Source organism: Carassius carassius, chromosome 14 (genome assembly GCF_963082965.1).
Source record: "Carassius carassius chromosome 14, fCarCar2.1, whole genome shotgun sequence".
NCBI classification, from domain to species: domain Eukaryota; kingdom Metazoa; phylum Chordata; class Actinopteri; order Cypriniformes; family Cyprinidae; genus Carassius; species Carassius carassius.
In genome coordinates this window covers 10,621,889-10,639,953 of record NC_081768.1, presented here as the reverse complement: position 1 = coordinate 10,639,953, position 18,065 = coordinate 10,621,889, and the positions used below count along the sequence as shown (strand labels likewise).

The window sequence follows — 18,065 nt, the reverse complement described above, 5'->3', positions numbered from 1 at the left end:
TATGTTTTTAACTTGATGCGGTGCGGACGCGCCTGGAAAAAATGAGCGCGTTGCACCGCGTGCGCCTCACTTCCATTATGAGCACGCATACCGCGCGCCTACATTGGAAATAACGAACATGAGCGCGCAAAAGACGCGATATGTGTACGGCCCCTAATGTAGATTCAATCACAAATGTTTAACAGTGAGTCATAAACAGGACTATCTGGATTATTCTTTTTTTTTTTTACTTAATGTTTGAAACAGCAGGTTATCAACTTAGAATATCAATTTATATGAAGTGCCACTATGCATATCCCACAACGTTAGGCTAAATGAAAAAAGAAAATAAAAAAAGATTCAGAACAGGCACAAACAATAACGTGACAACTTAAACAGCAGCAGGAGTAAGGCATATAGCCTAGCCTAATTCATTTCTTAATATTGTTTGCAAGAAATACCAGTCTATCAACTTGATCTAGATGTGCGGTTCTCTTTTTATTTACAATGTCCTCTGGGTGGAGAACACACGTTCGGAGCGCACAGACGTGCCTGGCTATTAGCTCTTATTCGCTTGATTTGGTCATGGGCCTACGCTACAATACGTCTAGAGTGCCCTCTACTGGATAATATGGCAAAGATTAAAAGAAAAAAACAAACGGTCTAATCATAGACTGTAAAAAATGCGCTACACACGGCATTTTAAAAACCAGATATTTTTTTTATAGTTCGATTACGGATATTTCACGTCATGTTCGAATGCATATTCGAATATCGAAAAAAAAAAAGTGACTGCCCTACGGCAAACAAGAATATTTTTGAGTCATTTTCTCCTGATAACCCCGAAAAGAACTTAAATTACACTTTCAGTTTTAATCGTACAGATAAGAGCAATACATCAATCGAATCTGTAAAGGGTCTACTTTTTTTTGGATACAGACATAATAACAACAAAACTTTGTGCACTTATAAAATAAAGAGAACAAACAAGGTGCGCTCTTCTGCAGCCTTTGTCTGCGCTGATCTTCTTTTACAAACACGTCATTTAAATGAACTGTAACTCCGTGAATACTCAACGAAAATACATGAGAGAGATATCTATAGAAAGCTTGACATGTCTATTTTTAAACTAAACAAGTGCTGCAGAAAACAGATATTCTGTGATAAAGTAATCCATATGAAAACAACGCGATGTCTGTTTTTCACGTCTCCCTTCATTATATCTAATGTGACCACGCCCCCGCGCCGAACGCGCTATTCAGATTCAAACTGAAGCGCGCGGCTTGAATACGCCCATAACAGAAGAAAAAGAAGCCAGTCTGTTCTTCAAGTTTTTATTTTACTGTTTGCTTCGCGATGAGAGGAATAAGACATAAATCACCCCAAAAAGATGTGATGTGGTTGAGGATTTGAGAAATGGATTTCCTCAGAAAAAAAAAGAATGAAGCACTTTATTCAGCAGAGATCATAAACATGAGTAAGTCTCTTTTTATTTATTTATATACTTGTACTAGTTTTCACATAACGTGTAATTATTTTACTAGTTAGACTTTTTCCAAATACTTTTTCCAAACTATAATTCCTGACTAAATGTATAGTAATCAAGTGAAACATTATGAAGTTTCAATAACAATATACAATACTATACCATTCAAAAGCTTGATGTAAATAATATAAATGTAACAAATAGATAACTGTAACAAATGTAAAAACAATGCTTTTCTTTCAATTTATTCCCCCTAAAAACCCAGAAAAATATTCTCAGCTCTTTTCAACATTAATAATAATGATGATAATAATAATAACAATAAATGTTTTTTTTTTTGTAGAAAATGAGATTGTTAAAAGGATTTCTGAAGGATTGTGTGACTGGAGTAAGGATGCCAAACAATTTGTTTGAAAGTCAGCTTTGATTGTTTCTAATAAACTGTTTAGTTTATTCTCCCCCAAGTGTATATTAAATTATGTTGTGGGATAATTAAATATATTCTTAATAAACTACAAACATAAAATTATATAGATTTATTTTGTTCTCACATTCTTTCTTGTAACTCCTTCCTCTCAGTGGCACAGATGACTGAATGGATCATTATGCAGCTCATTATGCGGGCCTTTGTCTTCTCAGGTGTAAATTACAATGATATTCATGGTAGTTGACGCCTACTCGCATATGACTTTTACCAACAAAAATTTAAATCAATATATTGTTTTCTGTGAGTGAGTAAACAAGATATATAATTTAGAAAGAAAAATTGTAGGCTACAAGCTCCAGTTCTCAAAAATCCCGGGAACCATTGTTCTTTATGTGTTTTTTTGCCTTATTCAAGTGTTTTAACATTTTTAGTTTTTCACTAACCACGCATAATATTTTTTTTCTCAAAAACACAATCATGTACATACATGCATTTCACATATTATTACAGCCCAGTTTGTGCTGATTACAGTGAGATTAGACTTTACCCATTTAGATATTTATAAGAAACTGAAAAAAGCACAAATGTCAGGGCATGACAAAACTTCTCCAGGCCCCAAAAATACCCTTAGACTCCAGAGGGTTAAGGATGGCCTAATTTGCACTTACTGTTCACAAACATGGTTTTACATTGTACTTATTACATACAAACATCTGCATGTAATTAAATCTATAATTTCTGTTATTACATCCAAAACTACACTGCTGAACCTGCACCCCTACCACTTAACCAGAACACAAGACCTCTTCCTAACCTTGACCGTACCCCTCCTCACTAGCATCAAAAGTAATTTGCAATCCAACTTGAATGGACCCAAGTATTTTTTTTAACCTAACAACGTTTTTAATGCAAGTCCATAGTAGTTAAAATAATCCAATATAAAGTGGGACCAATATTCTATTTGTTAAAAAAAAAAAGTTGCATACAGATATTAGTTTTGAGATTACAAGAGTCAATTCTTTAAATGAATCAGTCCAAAAGACTCAAAATCTGTTAAACCTGTTAACTTAACTGCTTTGACATATTAAATATGTAACTATACTACTGAACTCTGTAGGAAACACTACACAGCATCATGGGACTAGAGCTGACGTTTGATTTAACTCTTGTGTGTGCCCAGCCCGATAAATTTTACCATTATCAACAGCACATTTCCCAGAACAGAGCACTTCAAATATAAAACTTCTATTTAAGGAAAAACACACCATCTATCTCAAAGCACACTTCGGCAGGAAATGACACCTGCCAGCAGAGGCTCCAGTGACACCGCTGTAGTGTCATAGTGCAGCTTAGAGATGACATCATTTCTTCCAGTGGCCCCCTCTCCTATACAGCCATCAGAGACATGAAACAGAACATACCAAAACACACCCAAAAAAAAAAGAACACACATGTAACCCACCTGTACAAACACCCACAAAGGACAACCACACTGGATTTAAAATCGTTGCTCGATTTTCAACCCAACAGATGCAGAGTATTAACTTTTGCCTGTGATTTGCTTAAAAGTTTAATTTGAAAGAGTGTAATTTTTGCACCACTAAATATATGCCATTTTGCACATTAACCTGAGACAAGTATTAACACTTAACCTTTAACAGAAGGTTCTTAAAGAGCTGATCAAACCTCTGTTGATGTGCAAAAGGTTAGCCTTGGCCTTCAGCCTCTACAGGCCAGGAAAAAAATAAATAAAATAAAAAATATTAAAAGCATTGTATGTTGTGAATACAATATCTTTAAAGACTTAAATAATTCTGATTAGGTCAATGGAACATCTGCCAAATAAAAAGAAATAAAGTTTAAATGCCTATACAATTATTTATTTATGATATTAAGTGTGCCTGAGGGTCTAATCAAAGTATTCAAGTTACCCAGCAAATGGTGGAAGAAACCCTTTTTTGTGTCATTCAAACAGATGTGAAAACTGTTTTTCTTCCATGAAAGAAGTGTTTGACTCACAACATGAAGTCCTCTATGATTTTCACATTACATTGAGAAAACGGGTTACAAAAACTGCTAATTTACAAAAAACATACTACAGTCAAAATGACAAAGCAAACAAACAAAAAAATATCTATAAGTGACCAATGACACACTCACTATGAGACTATGACCACATATGATTTTGAGTTACAGACTCACACATTAATGAAGAAAAAAACCACAACGTTGTTATGAAACATGCATGAAATTCATGTTAATGCAAAAAGCAAATTAAAACACTGGAACATGAGTGGGAGTTAAAAATACTGCATCTTGGCACTTTAACATTACCTCTCGCACACACACAAATGGTGAGTCACACCCACCTACACACACACAACCTCTAACTCCAATAATGACAAATGATTATTCACACTTCAGTTAAACCTGCAGACATCCTATGGCTCTAACACCCCTTATTCTCACACTTTCAACCTCATGTTATTGACAAACTCTCAGTTTATTAGTACCTCTGTGTGTAGCATTTAGATGTACACTGATACAGCATGCTAATTAGAGGACCGATATTTGGAAATTTTAAATAAGCATCACTCAGTGTGTAATAAAATAATCTGAAGTCTGAACAATGAGAGCAGAGTTTTGCAAAAATATGTGGCTAAATTAAACATTAAATGAAATATGAAGGAAACTGCAATACAGAAGTTAAATATTATTGAAAAGATTAGAGTTCATCTAACACAGTGAGTGATGTCGCAACGTGCAATGTGCCAAGGTGGTAAGTTCATTGCACACCGTTTACAGTAGAAACGAGAAATCCTTTGCTTTTGCATACTAAACTATATTCTGTAGTAACTTCTCACCATCATGCAGCCTGATGCATTTAGTTAAGAGCTGTTTAGGAAGCCAAACACTTCAACTGAACTGATGCTGATGCCAGTATCTAGAGAAGGGTGGCAGATGGCTGATATAACATCAATGTTTATATTATGTAATAAACTTTTATGATGGCAAGGAGACATGCTGAAAATAAATGTACAATGCTGCTCAATATTTACTCAACATTAACTACAAACATTTGATCAGAAAATGTTTATTATGCATTGACTAAGCTTTTGGCAGATTTTGGAACAGACAAAAATGTAACAAGCACTTCTGTAAATCCACCAAGCAGTTTTCAATCAATGCAGATAAACTCAAAATAAAACATTCTGCTGTTTAACTGGTCTGGCAGATGCATTGGTGTGTCACTAGCATCAGAATTTAACAGTTGTTCACACTTGCTAAGAGTCATTTCCTGAAACCTATAACACAGTTTTCAAAACTATAAATACTGCGAAAATCAAAACCACTAAGTAAAGGTCTGGCAAAATGTCTAGACATATGGCAAAAAATAAAACAAAATAAATTAAAATATATAAATAAATCTCCTGTCCAGGGATTTTTTTATTTCATTTTTTGCCATGGATTAATCATAGAGCTCATTTTAGTTCATGTTCAGTTCACTGCCGCACGCGCTGAGCGTCTGAAGTGGTTCACTCGGAGTTGTAACGTTTAAGAACATCAGCAGCATTGAAAACGTGGCTGGAACTGCACTGAATTGAAAGCAAATCTGCAAAGGCTATTATTTGCTAGCGATGGAGATCCTTATTAGATGAACACCGCGTGTGCTGTCTACTGTTTAACAGGTAATTACTTGGGCTACATTCGATTACAGTACATGATACCACTGTGACATTAGTTTGTTGTACGTGTGTGGCTTATAACAGAGGGGAGTCAAGTTGAATGCAGCTTCCAAAAGACAAAAAATAGCCGATTAAGATTTTATTAATTTTAATACAGTCACACCGGTGCGAGTACGTTCAGCAAGTCCAGCTGCTAAATTCAGATCTGTGATCGCTTGCTGGCGCTGAGCCAGAGCTAGATGCGTTTATACAGCGCTGCGCATTATAACCAATCACACATGATTCTTTTTGAGCTTATTAAAGCATTGGCCAATCAGAGGTGTTCCGATGAGTCATCGCTTAAATGCCGGTGCTTCCTTCACTCGCTCACTGACTGAATACCTCTTTCTGGCGAATTCTCTCGTCAGAAACAACAAAGTGCAGATGTGTGTGTACGAATCTTTAATTAAGATATTGATTTCACAGTGTTAACAGTTTCAGTGATTTTAATGGGAGTTTCTGAGAGTGATTGAAATCTAGACTGTCAGTGAAAATGATCTTTAATAATGTAAATGTTATTTGCTCTCTTTCTGAACAATGAAAGATTCGTAGCAATATTTATATCACATTAACTTTCAATGTTAAATTCACATTTAATATAAAGTCAGTCGTATTAAAAATATGTTATGGCATGACACCTAAATCTGTTAAGTAAACAGACAGGGTTTTATAATAAATTACATAAGTTGGAGTAAAGGCTGATGAAATGTATACATTTATACACGCACGCATACATTACATACATTTTATCTATATATCTAAATAAAAATAGGCTCAGTATATATGACCCAAAGTAACTAGTAACTAACTACTTGAGTAGATTTTTTATCCGATACTCTTTTACTCTTACTCAAGTAACTATTCAAGACTAGTACTTTTACTTTTACTTGAGTAAATATTTCTAGAAGTACTTTTACTTTTACTTGGGTACAGTTTTTGGGTACTCTACCCACACACACATATATATATATATATATATATACACCAAGTGTAATAAAACGAAATATTCAGTTCATAATTTCAAATTCATAATAGTATGTTAGAGCTTAAAAAACTAAATGGTTTCAAACATATACTTCATGTAAAGCACTATACTAGTAAAACAATACATTGTAAAGGTTTGTCAGTTCATCGCATTAAATAAAAGGCAAACTAACTATTATATGTCTTTGAATATGCTCTTTATAGAATTAACTATGGGTTTATTGATAAAAAATCTGTATTTTGCATAATAGGAAGAGGCTGAAGTGATACCAGGAGAGGAGGACAATCATGTGGAAGACAAGGATGACATTCCTGCCAGCCCACCACCCAAGAAGAAAAAGGACGTGTGCTGTTTGGCTGATCTGCTTGGTTCAACTTACAGTGCAGGTCCTGCGGTGAGACACAGAACCACACAGGCCCAGGCAGAAGAGGAGATGTCAAGGTACAAGGAGGCACCACCCCTGTCTCTTGCTGAGGGAACTCCACTCAGTTGGTGGAAAGAGCACCAGAATGAATATCCACTAATGTCACGCCTTGCCAAGGTGTACCTGTGCATTCCAGGGACTAGTGTCTCCTCGGTGCGCGTTTTCTCTATGGCAGGCGATATTGTAACCACACAGAGAAGTGTACTAAGCTCAAAGCATGTTGACCAACTTCTGTTTTTGAACAGAAATCTTAAGTCATACGATAAAGCTGGCATTACCAAGAGTATCTTCAGGTTATTGTTTTGTTGCTGCAGTGATTTTTGTTTAACCTGCCTTTTTGAGGACAAACCTTGTTTAGCCTTAAGATTTAAAAAATCCATCCTGTTATGAGGTAGATTTGTTGTTGTGCCAAATGTTAAAGCAAGATGTAGCATTTAAGTGATTTCATAGTGAAATATGTTATGGCAGTACATGGTGTCACAAAAAAGAATTATAAAGAAGATTTAATAAGAAGTTAAGAAGAAGAAGAAGAAGAAGAAGAATATTTTGTGCTTGTGTGAGCTCAGACTAGTGTTGTCAAAAGACCCGGTACTTCGGTACCAAGTCGGTACTAAAAAAATGAAAATGTCACGGTACCAGGTTTCTGTAAGTACCGGTAGTACCGAGGTCCCGTTCAAACCCGGTTCTGGATGCATACAGCGCTATGATTTCCACGAAGCAGAAAACGCGGACGGAATCTCAAAATCCAGTCATGAAAATGAAACTTACATTTTAATATGGACAGTCACGGAATTTGTCAAAGTTAGCATAAATTAATCAAATAAAATCTCCATATGGACCAGTATCTGTAAATGTTAAGCCGCAAAAGTTGGTTGAAATCTGCATCCTGCATGTTCTGCATGCATGTCTGTGAATGAATGAATGAATGGTTTGTTTAGTACATAGACTGAAGCGCATGACGCTTGCAATAATGAGGACATACAACATCACCAGAACTGTTCTGAGTCACTTCACAAGCATTTTACCGTTTCATTTGAGTAAAACCAGTGTCAATTTAAAGGTATTCACGGAAAACCGTCAAAACAGCCACAACATTGCAAGTAAATCACTCGCATATGTGAATAAATTTTACTCAGGGCGAGTAAATTATGTCTATTGTTAGCCATTGGCTAATAAGTTCTTAGATTTTACTCGCCAGTGTGTGTGTGTGTTCGAGGCTATTATAAGCTTGGAGCAGATATATTTTCACTCGCTGAACACTGACTGAGTGCTTCAGAGTTCTCTCTCCATCAAGCGATCTGTACTTTTCAATTCATCTCAATGGACGCACAGTACACCTGTATTTGCCTCTTTTACTGTCTATGGTATTTGCCGAACTGTAAACTCTGTGTGAAGGAGCACGACTCGCCGTCGCTTTGCTGATAGCTCTGTTTCTCACACATGCAAAGAGAGAGAGCGAGAGTCTTACCACACTGAATCGACATGCTACATGTAAACTATATTCTTTGTTGTCTTCTCCTGTCAAAATAATGGAGTTCATTTAGAATTATTCATATTTTCGAACAAGCAGTAGATATGCCGGTTTCTCCAGTAGTGGGCGGAGCTAATGCGCAAATGTCAATTTCATTGGCTGGCACTCATCTTTTACCGTCCCTGTTTTGATTTCAGCAAATCAGTTCGACCGAACGCAGACAACTTGATTAATATTCATGAACCCAGCAGCTCATCAATCCATAGTGCATTGTATATTGTCAGTATGGTAGAATTAGTAGTATTATTATCTTTTAATAATAATTATTATGATCTATTACTTTTTTTTTTACAGAAACACTCAATGAACAAAAATATCTTAAGCATCACCACCAGTCTTAAGTTCAGATAAATGACAAATATGCATTCATTACAAATTCATTTTTAGATAAAGGCATTGTGCTAGAAATATTACTATTATTTTGTAAAATGTATGTGATACTGCTACTACTGTTAATTAAAAATTAATCACACAATATTTCTTCCATGTTTTAATTTTAATAGCAAATCCCCTTTATTTACCAAAAAATAAAATGTGTTTAAATTTCATAAATTAAAAGACAAATTAAATTTGGGTGAAACTTGTTTACTGTTTTTCATAATTATATTACTTGTAGAAGAACTTTAAACACAATTGTAAATAAGTATAAAGAATGGCATTGGTTTTATTTTTTGTGATAAAAAGTTTTTTTTTTATGTTTTGCTTTGGTACCGAAATTGGTACCGAGAACCGTGGATTTTCACTGGTATCGGTACCGAATACTGAAATTTTGGTACCGTGACAACACTAGCTCAGACTGTACCCTTGGAAAGTTAAATGTTGACTTGTGGTCATTTCCAGATTAATACAATTTGTGTACAATTAATCCGAGCACTTAAAGTTGCAAATATTTAAGCAAAATGCACTTTGTTATAATGCACTTTTGTCTTTAATAAATTGAAGAAAAATGCAGAGTTCTGTTTGTTGAGTAAAGGTGTTCAGCATTAACTAATTGGCTCTGGCCCATGTATTTTTATTGAATCGTATCGAATCGTGTCACATTGTATCAAATCGAGACAGCTCTGTATCGAGGTACATATCGAATCGTGACCTGTGTATCGAGGTATGTATCGTATCGCCAGGTTCTCCAAGGTATACAGCCCTAAGCGAGAGCGCATTACTGTAACGCGAAAGCACATTAAAATAATACGCGAGCGCGAATCTCTCCACTCGCTCAGATTGCTCAAATACACACTGCTCTCGCCTGGAGAGAGTGCGCACACTTAAAACGTGTCTCCTCTTGCTGCATCCTGTGCACTCACAACTCTCTCTATGCTCATGTGCTAGATATTAATTATTTTCGCACCTTACTATTTCTAATCTTTTCTGTTCACATCTTTTGTTCTTTTACCACGTGCAGTGTGAACGCTCTTATCTGTTAACATGGGCTTGGAAAAAATACGCATCACAGACAGTGTGTGTGAACCTGGAGTTACGTAGACCTATGCCCGGTTTGCTCTGTTTTCGCGCTCAATTCAGGGATGCAGTGTTCTGATTGGATCGGATAGCATACTGCTGGAGGTTGGGGCAGCGGAAAATCGTGCTATAAAGCCCTAGTTTTTAGCCCCGCCCAAAAAAAATCATGAACACAGAATTGGTGAAAAACTGTTTAACTGTCTAAGTCCACTATTCAGTACTACATAATTTACAGTCTTTGTAATGTGTATCAGCAATACATTTGTAACATTTATAATGCGCTCCGAAACAATTCTCAGAATTGGCTTTTCAGGGACTTTAAGACTGGGGTAATTGCTGTTGAAAATTCAGTTTTGCTGTCAAAGGAAAAAATAAATTTTAAGGCTGCACGTGTTACAAGTGGGGTGTGTATGCTAAACGAAAGACAAAGAGCTTGAGGAGGATCGGGATCAAACGAGGAGTTTACTGACAATAGAAGGAGAATACAGACAATAAATAATACTACACTTACAATACAATATCTGGTTAACATACAAATAACAGCATTAACATAGACAATCACGGACCAGGAAGAACTGAACACAACGGGTATTTAAACACACAGGAGGTAATCAGGGAACCGGAGACAGGTGGGGATCAATCAATCATCAAAACAAGAAAAGGAAGATGACCAAATAAGGAAACAAAAGTTCATTAACGTAACAGCACGATTATGACAAAAATCATAATTTTTGATTATTCCCTTGAAATTGTTATTGCGATTATTAATTATTACCATTGACTGATGCAACTGCATGCTGTATTTTTATTTGAAAATAAACAAGCTGAAAACGCTAACTGAAAACTTTGTGTTTTCTATAGTATTAAGCCTCAAATTTCAATTATACACCAGATTGGTTTCTTCATTAAATTATAAAAAGTCAAAATATGAATGATATTATGTTATACTAAGACTAAAATTTAAATAATGGGAAAAACCCTTAAGATAACATGTAAAAAAGAAAAAAAATATGCATCTTAAGCACGCAGAATAACATAAGTGGACTATGAACGATTATTTGCTGCTTTGAACGATTATGTAATTATGGCATCCATAATTGTAATCGTGATTAGAAATTAGATTTGATTACATTGCGGTTGCACAAGAACCTTCGCATTACAGAGATTTCACTAGGAAAAGATTTTCTAGTCAACAATAGGCAGGCAGAGAAAGTGTCAGAGGGCAAGGATATCTGTAACTCTTAAAGTATTGGGAAAAGGTTTCCTGGTTGTTTTGACTGAGGGGGCGAGAGGAACAGCTGCTGTTCCAGAGTAAAAATGGACAAGGCCACTATCACACCACCTTATATGGCTGTGTTTCTCCTATCTACCCACAGAAAAAGAGAGAGAGAGAGAGAGAGAGAGAGAGAGAGAGAGAGAGAGAGAGAGAGAGAGAGAGAGAAAGAGAATGAAAGGAGGGAGGGAGGGACCTGATAAGTTCTGGAAAGAATTAAAGGGTCAAACGTTACAAGATACTTTTATATATTAATCTTCTCATTCAAGAAACAAATATGGCATGCAACACACAGTAAAGAGGGTTTCCTTCTTAAAATCTGTCAAAACAGAAATCAAAGCTTCATTATGAAAATACAAACATTTTCTGCATGTATGCTTGCATTTGGATTCTTATAAACCAAGTATTAGTTAACTAGTTGACTAAGTTGAATTTCCTGTTATCACTGAGAATTTCATCAGCTGCATTCCCAATTGATTTCAAACTGACTTCTGTCAAAACAGACTGTACACATTCCTATCAGTCAAAGTCATTATCTGAGCACCTTAGGACAAGAACTGCAAATGATTCTGGTAACTCATTTGTTTGCAGTGTAATTTGATAGTTGTCCAACAAACCACTTTTACTTGTGGTGGGGTCTCTCTTAAAATAAAAGCACGATTGTGCTGAGTAACAGAAATAAAGTGTTCCACTCCTCTGTCAATCCATCTATCCTGTAGTGGCTATTCAGTGAATTAAATGTACTGAAGATGAATTGAACGCAGCGTTCCTGCTCCTCCCTTTGGCTAATGAATGCGCACAGACACAAATTAATGTGTGCAAGTGCAGTATCCACCTGTGGAAAACAATGAATACTGTCTGTTTTAGAACAAACATAGTGAGCCGCCTGTGTAGGCAGCATTTTTTTAAAAACCTTAAACTTTCTAAGTTATTTCAAACAAAATAAGGCCAAAATGAAGTTTGTTTGTAATTCATTTTAAGAGACAATCATCCTCCCAAACTTAAGGGCTTATAAATTGGCTGTTCTTAACAAAATTCAAAGCTTCATGGTCTCGCTGCAGTTTTCTACCAAAAAAAAAAAAAAAAAAAAAGAACAAAGAAGAAGAACTTGTTGGTTTAAAATGAGGAAATTAAGACAGCAAATTTATTCACTCATCTATTAATCCATTTATCCTGCAGTGATATCTAATAGCAATTTCTATCTAATAGATTTTAATTTAGTAATAATAATAATTATTATAACTAGTATTATTATTAAAACAATTGTAATTACTAATTATTACAATTATTGTTATTATCATTATGAAAGTTGTGTTTATTATTATATGTTTTAGCCAAATTGTGCAACCTACAATCTAGCACAGCAAAGGGGAAATAATTTTTCCCAAAATTGTGCAGCCCTAAAAAAAAAAAAAAATCTATCACAAAATGTAGGAAGTGACTGAAAGGTCAAATTGTACATTTAATTAACAGCATGGAAATTAAAAACGGACTATTTTATCTTTTGGGAATTCTGCCTAATATAGGTAGCAGTTATGAGGTTTCATTTCAGTTACAATGCCTCCTTAGAAGACAAATGCCTATGTATGCAGTAGACAACAAGATGCCTCACTGGTCTTGGTCTTAGAACCACTGTGTGAGGGGATGCCACACTTCAGTTTCACTGCAGAGAGATCTTGTAACTCCTAAAAAAATTATACATTATTTATGAAAAGTGACTAGAGCTACATTAAACCATTAAACAGCTGCTCATCAACAATATAATGCTGAATTAAAGCAGTCAGCAGAATCTCCGTCCCTCAGAATCAGAGAACACAAAGCAAAGCACATACACACGCTTGAACTCAAACTAGGAATGTGATGAGAGGTACACCACATCACTCCTTCTCTCGAAGACACCCATACACACCTGATAAATTCAGCAGTCTCCATAACTCACATGTTTATTAATGTGTCAGCCAGACAGATCACTGAAGAATGTAGATCAGTGGTTTTTCCAGTGCAATAAAGATCATTTTAAATAAAACTCTGTAAACTCTACAGCATGAAGCTGGTCAGCATCATACCACCCCTGACAGGTTGCTAAAGAGTGTTCAACTGCATTCTCTAGCCTCCATTAGTTAGTCAGACATTTTAATTAGCCTAATTTGCTAATGCCACTAGTCCAGTTAAAACAGGTCTCATCCTTCAACGCACACAGAGACAGGATTTTACGAACACAGAGCACACCAAAAACGCACAATTCCAGTGGAAATTGAGACACGGACAAGGAACATTCAAAACATCTGTTCATAAATTACACTGACAAAGATCAGTTTCAATCAAAATGGAAAAAAGCTTGTCAGAGTTAGTGAACTATTTAATAAACTGGTTCAGACAACAGCTACCTCAAATATCTACAAACTATATATACATTAGTTTGTTAAAAAGTATCAGTTTCCACATAAATATTAAGCAGCACAACTGTTTCCAACATTGATAATAATTAAGAAATGTTTCTTGACCACAAAATTGGTGTATTATAATGATTTCTGATGGATCATGTGACACTGAAGACTGGAGTAATGCTGCTTAAAATTACAATTCAAAATATAAATATTTACTTTGTTATATTAATTGTAATAATTCATAATATATTATATCTTTTCATCAAATAAACGCAATATATAATGAGGGTTTTCTTTCAACACGACTAGACAGAGTAGGGCTGGGCGATATGGAGCAAAAAATATATCTCAATATATTTTGCTATATCTCGATATACGATATATATCTCGTTATCTTTACAGGAAAAATAACCCCCCTAAAGCCGAGTTCAGACTGCACGATTTTCAATGTAGTTGGGTCACTATTCTTTTCACACTGCATGACTATCTTAGCCAGCATTCAGTCACTGCTGTGTTCACACTGCATGATGGATCGGCGACAGAGGGTTTCACACTGCATGACTTTACAATAGGAAGAATCGCCGACAACTCTGTCTGGCACGCAAACTACATTTCACAACCAAACACCCGCGAGATGTGACAAGGAAACAACGCGATATCGCACGTGCAACCGGAGTTTTCACATGAGACTGCGATAGCTCAGATGAAATGTCAAACAAACACGGATGCTCCTGCTAAATTTATACTAATTTATCTTCCATTTCATGGGTCCAAATAGACAGAGAAGAAAGCCTTTTTTTGAAATGAAGCCATGCTTGCTGATATTGTGGTCTATAACTCCTCCCCGAACTCCCCGCTGCTCTGTATCTTGCTCTCTCATTGGCTGTCGGTCATCGCCGATGTAGTTTTCAGTCAGAACACTTTTCAGACAGCATGATTTTGAATCGCCGACAGGTCCAGATATTTAGCATGCCAAATAGGTCACGGGCATCGGCGATTCTCTCAGATCGTGTCTTTGCCAAGCGGCAACATTCTGATCTGAAAAATGAAGCCTACCCGGAAGTGCGAAAAACTGCAATACATCGAAAATCCGCCAGGGGAAGGTCCCAAAAGGGAGCAAATGTCCATAGCCCCCATGTTAAAATGTCCGTTTTCACAGCATAAATTCATGTTTTTACAAGTTGGTCCCATGGACTTTTATTGTATTTTTCGATAGCTTCCGAGTGCCTGACAACTGTGAGGGGGATGATTTTTTTTCTAACTCGTTAGTTTAGATCGTATTTAGATATAAAATATATGACAATAAGGGTGTGGTTAACTTTGAGTGACAGCTTGATTGACAGCTGACAAGGCAGCGCCACGGAGAATGACAACAAGAAGCGCCATTTTTTAATACAGTTGACATATAATACTACTGTTTCTGTATCATGAAATGTAGTTTTAAGAGGTTTTCAGGCGAGAATGTAGTTGTTTAAAGCTCAAATCTGTGGTTTATTTAAAGATTTATGAAAATTTTATCCAGTTGATCCAGCGATGACCGAGCGCTCGGCATTCATGTACCCCGCCTGAAGCAGTCTTTCCTCGGCTAGACATTCTAAAGTTTGCCGCCAATGCCACGGACTCTGGCGTCTCTGTAGTGGTTAAACATGAGACATAATTAATCTTGTGTATATCTAATGGGCGATTTTTGGTCTCGTAAATCTATAATGTTTTCCCTGGGCAATCGTTTTGGCTGAGGGGAAGTTTCATAACTTTATAAGCTATTTAACTTTACCGATGTATGGTTAGACTAGAGCGCTGACTTTGTATGTTTAACTGAATTGTTTGCTTTATATGTATAGCTTCTTATACCTTTTACTTATACTTTTATAATGGCTAATATTGATAAAACTGAAATTTAACAAAAAGAGACTGGGTTGAGTTTTGTCATTTTAAATTTTAATACAACGAAGATGATCTGTAATGTTGTTTACTGCAAAAACTGTTGTTTAGTACAAATGCACATATTGCCTGGACCATAAAATGTTTAATATTTTTATATTATATTTAAAATGAAAAGAGGCAGGTTTGTGTTTTATATTTAGTTTTTTCATAAATAGGCAAACGTTATGTGTAGTTGAATATAATCAATATGCGTTGCCTGAACCACATTTGTGTGGCTATAATGTTTAAGATTTCTTTTAATGAAAATAGTTAGTATGGTGTTTTATAACATATTTCGTTGCCTAAAATATACACAGAGATAACGAATTTGCAGAGCGAGCCGAGTGAAGCGCGCTGCGTCAGAAGGTGGGCGGGGTTAGGATTTCCCAAGATCTTCCAAGATGGCGCAGCCCATACCCCCCATAAATGGCTTCAAACCCGTTCTTCAGAAAGTCTATGGGTGACGTCACAGATGCTTTGTCCATATTTTTTACAGTCTATGGTCTTTGCTCATTCACACTGCGTGATTGTCACTCGCGTGAACGAGCACAGATTTGCCTGTGATTTGGGGCATTTGTCGCGATTTCTCAAAACCTGTCGGCGAGCCAAAAACTGGGCTAAAATCGTGCAGTCTGAACTCAGCTTAAAACTACTGCAAAAACAAATATGCCAAATATTACATTTAGGGCCCTATGAAAGGTTTTATTTTTTCTTCACCATATGTTTTATTGTTACCTAATTCTGTGTTTTAGCATGTGTAATTATTTAAATGCATAAAAACAACTTAATTAGTTCTTAAAAATTCTACACAAATTCTTACAATAGCCTTATGTGAAATGTTTTTTCCCTTCAGAATTTCAGTGTATTTAAATTGTTTCTGGTTATCAAATGAAGGCATAAAACAAGGGCTGGACGATTATGGCCTAAAATCAAAACCTCGATTAATTGAACATTTTACCTCGATTACGATTAATGAACGATTATTTTGTTTCTGTTTTGTTTTTTTGCTCTCATAGTTCAGTGACAAGGTTTGTACTGTAAATATGGTGAGATATTTTTCCCTATTGAAAGAGCGATCTGACATCATAGCTCACTATCAGTTGTTATTTTATCTATGTTCGTAACATTTCTTAAAGATTATTGCTCGGTGTAAGAGATAAATAAAGATAAGATAAAGACAAATTAGTACAGCAACCCTCTACACACACCTTGGCAATATAATCGCCATTGGCTAGTAAAATTTTTTGTTTACTTGCCAGACTGATATACTATTTTACACACACACACACACACACACACACACACACACACACATGTAAATATATATATATATATATATTAGTGTTGGGCGATATGGTCATTTTTCAAATCGTCATATCGTCAGCCTTAGGGCTGGGATAAACGATTATTTTTTAAATGATTAATCTAGCGATTTTTTTTGATGCATCGATTAATCTAACGATTAATTTTTCCAGACCGATTTGATTTCGATTATCTCCCCATTAATTGACTACTAACAATTTATACATGTTGATTTACATATCTGAATGAAAAAAAACATAAATTCCTTAACATTGCAATATGTTTATTGCTCTTAAAATTACAAAATAAAAGACTGACTAAGAATGCATTACTTTGCACTTGTATAGAGATAGCATTCAATAAAACCCTGAAGCCTTGAAAACACATAGCTTACTGAAACAAGCTTACTGAACACATAGGGCCTAGCTTACTGAAAAAAAGTTCTTTCAGATGAAAATAACAACAACTTGATATCTAGCATTCAATAAAAAGGTCACCCAAAATACTTGTTTAGAGCAATTGAAAGAATACAGTATGTAAATGTAAACTTGAGGGCTTTAAGCTAATACAGAGAGTGCTTTTCCAAAAAAAAATTAACAGTGGGAGCCAGCAGCCTGTCATGGAGAAAAAAAAATCTCCGAATGCTCAACGTGAAACTTTGGCGTTCCGCCCTTTTTCTATCGTGTCTAATGATTTTGGTTAATATGCACGTGCACGAGGGAGGGAGGGAGAGAGAGAGAGAGCAAGACAGCGCTCATGTAGTTTGAAGACTGTGAGTGCGCGAGCGCGCGTGAAACTTTGGTGTTTCGCCCTTTTTCTATCGTGTTTAATGATCTTGATTAATATGCACAAGGGAGGGAGAGAGCAAGAAGCGCTCGTGTTGTTTGAAAACCATGAGTGCGCGCGCACAGCCGGGGCTCTCTCTCGTACGCGCCCTGTCAGGCGCAGCACAGTCATTATATTCTACATCACTCACCGATCAAATAAGGCTTTGACAGCCGCCAAAAAAAAAGATCAATGCAGAAAAACCCCTGGATTGGTTATATAACGTTGGACAGAATGTTGATCCGGCCATCGCGTATATTCAGCGCACATAAGGTAAACGTTTTGCAAACGTTTTTTAGAGAAATAAAAACAGGTCGACGAATCGATGCGCATATTTTGCGTT

General features: G+C 35.9%; 1 protein-coding gene across 6 annotated transcripts in view; it reads right to left on the bottom strand.

Annotated features, from left to right (window-relative positions):
- The window catches only part of rock2a (rho-associated, coiled-coil containing protein kinase 2a), a 56,223-nt gene that overhangs the window by 22,683 nt on the left and 15,475 nt on the right, over positions 1–18,065 (bottom strand). The window contains exon 1 of one of the 6 annotated variants that reach the window (XM_059566010.1): positions 3,158–3,250. The exons of the other annotated variants lie outside the window; for them this stretch is intronic. Coding sequence (XP_059421993.1) covers positions 3,158–3,160 — 3 coding nt within the window. The 5' untranslated portion in view covers positions 3,161–3,250. Of the gene's footprint in view, positions 1–3,157; positions 3,251–18,065 lie in introns of those variants that run through there. 6 annotated transcript variants of the gene reach the window in all.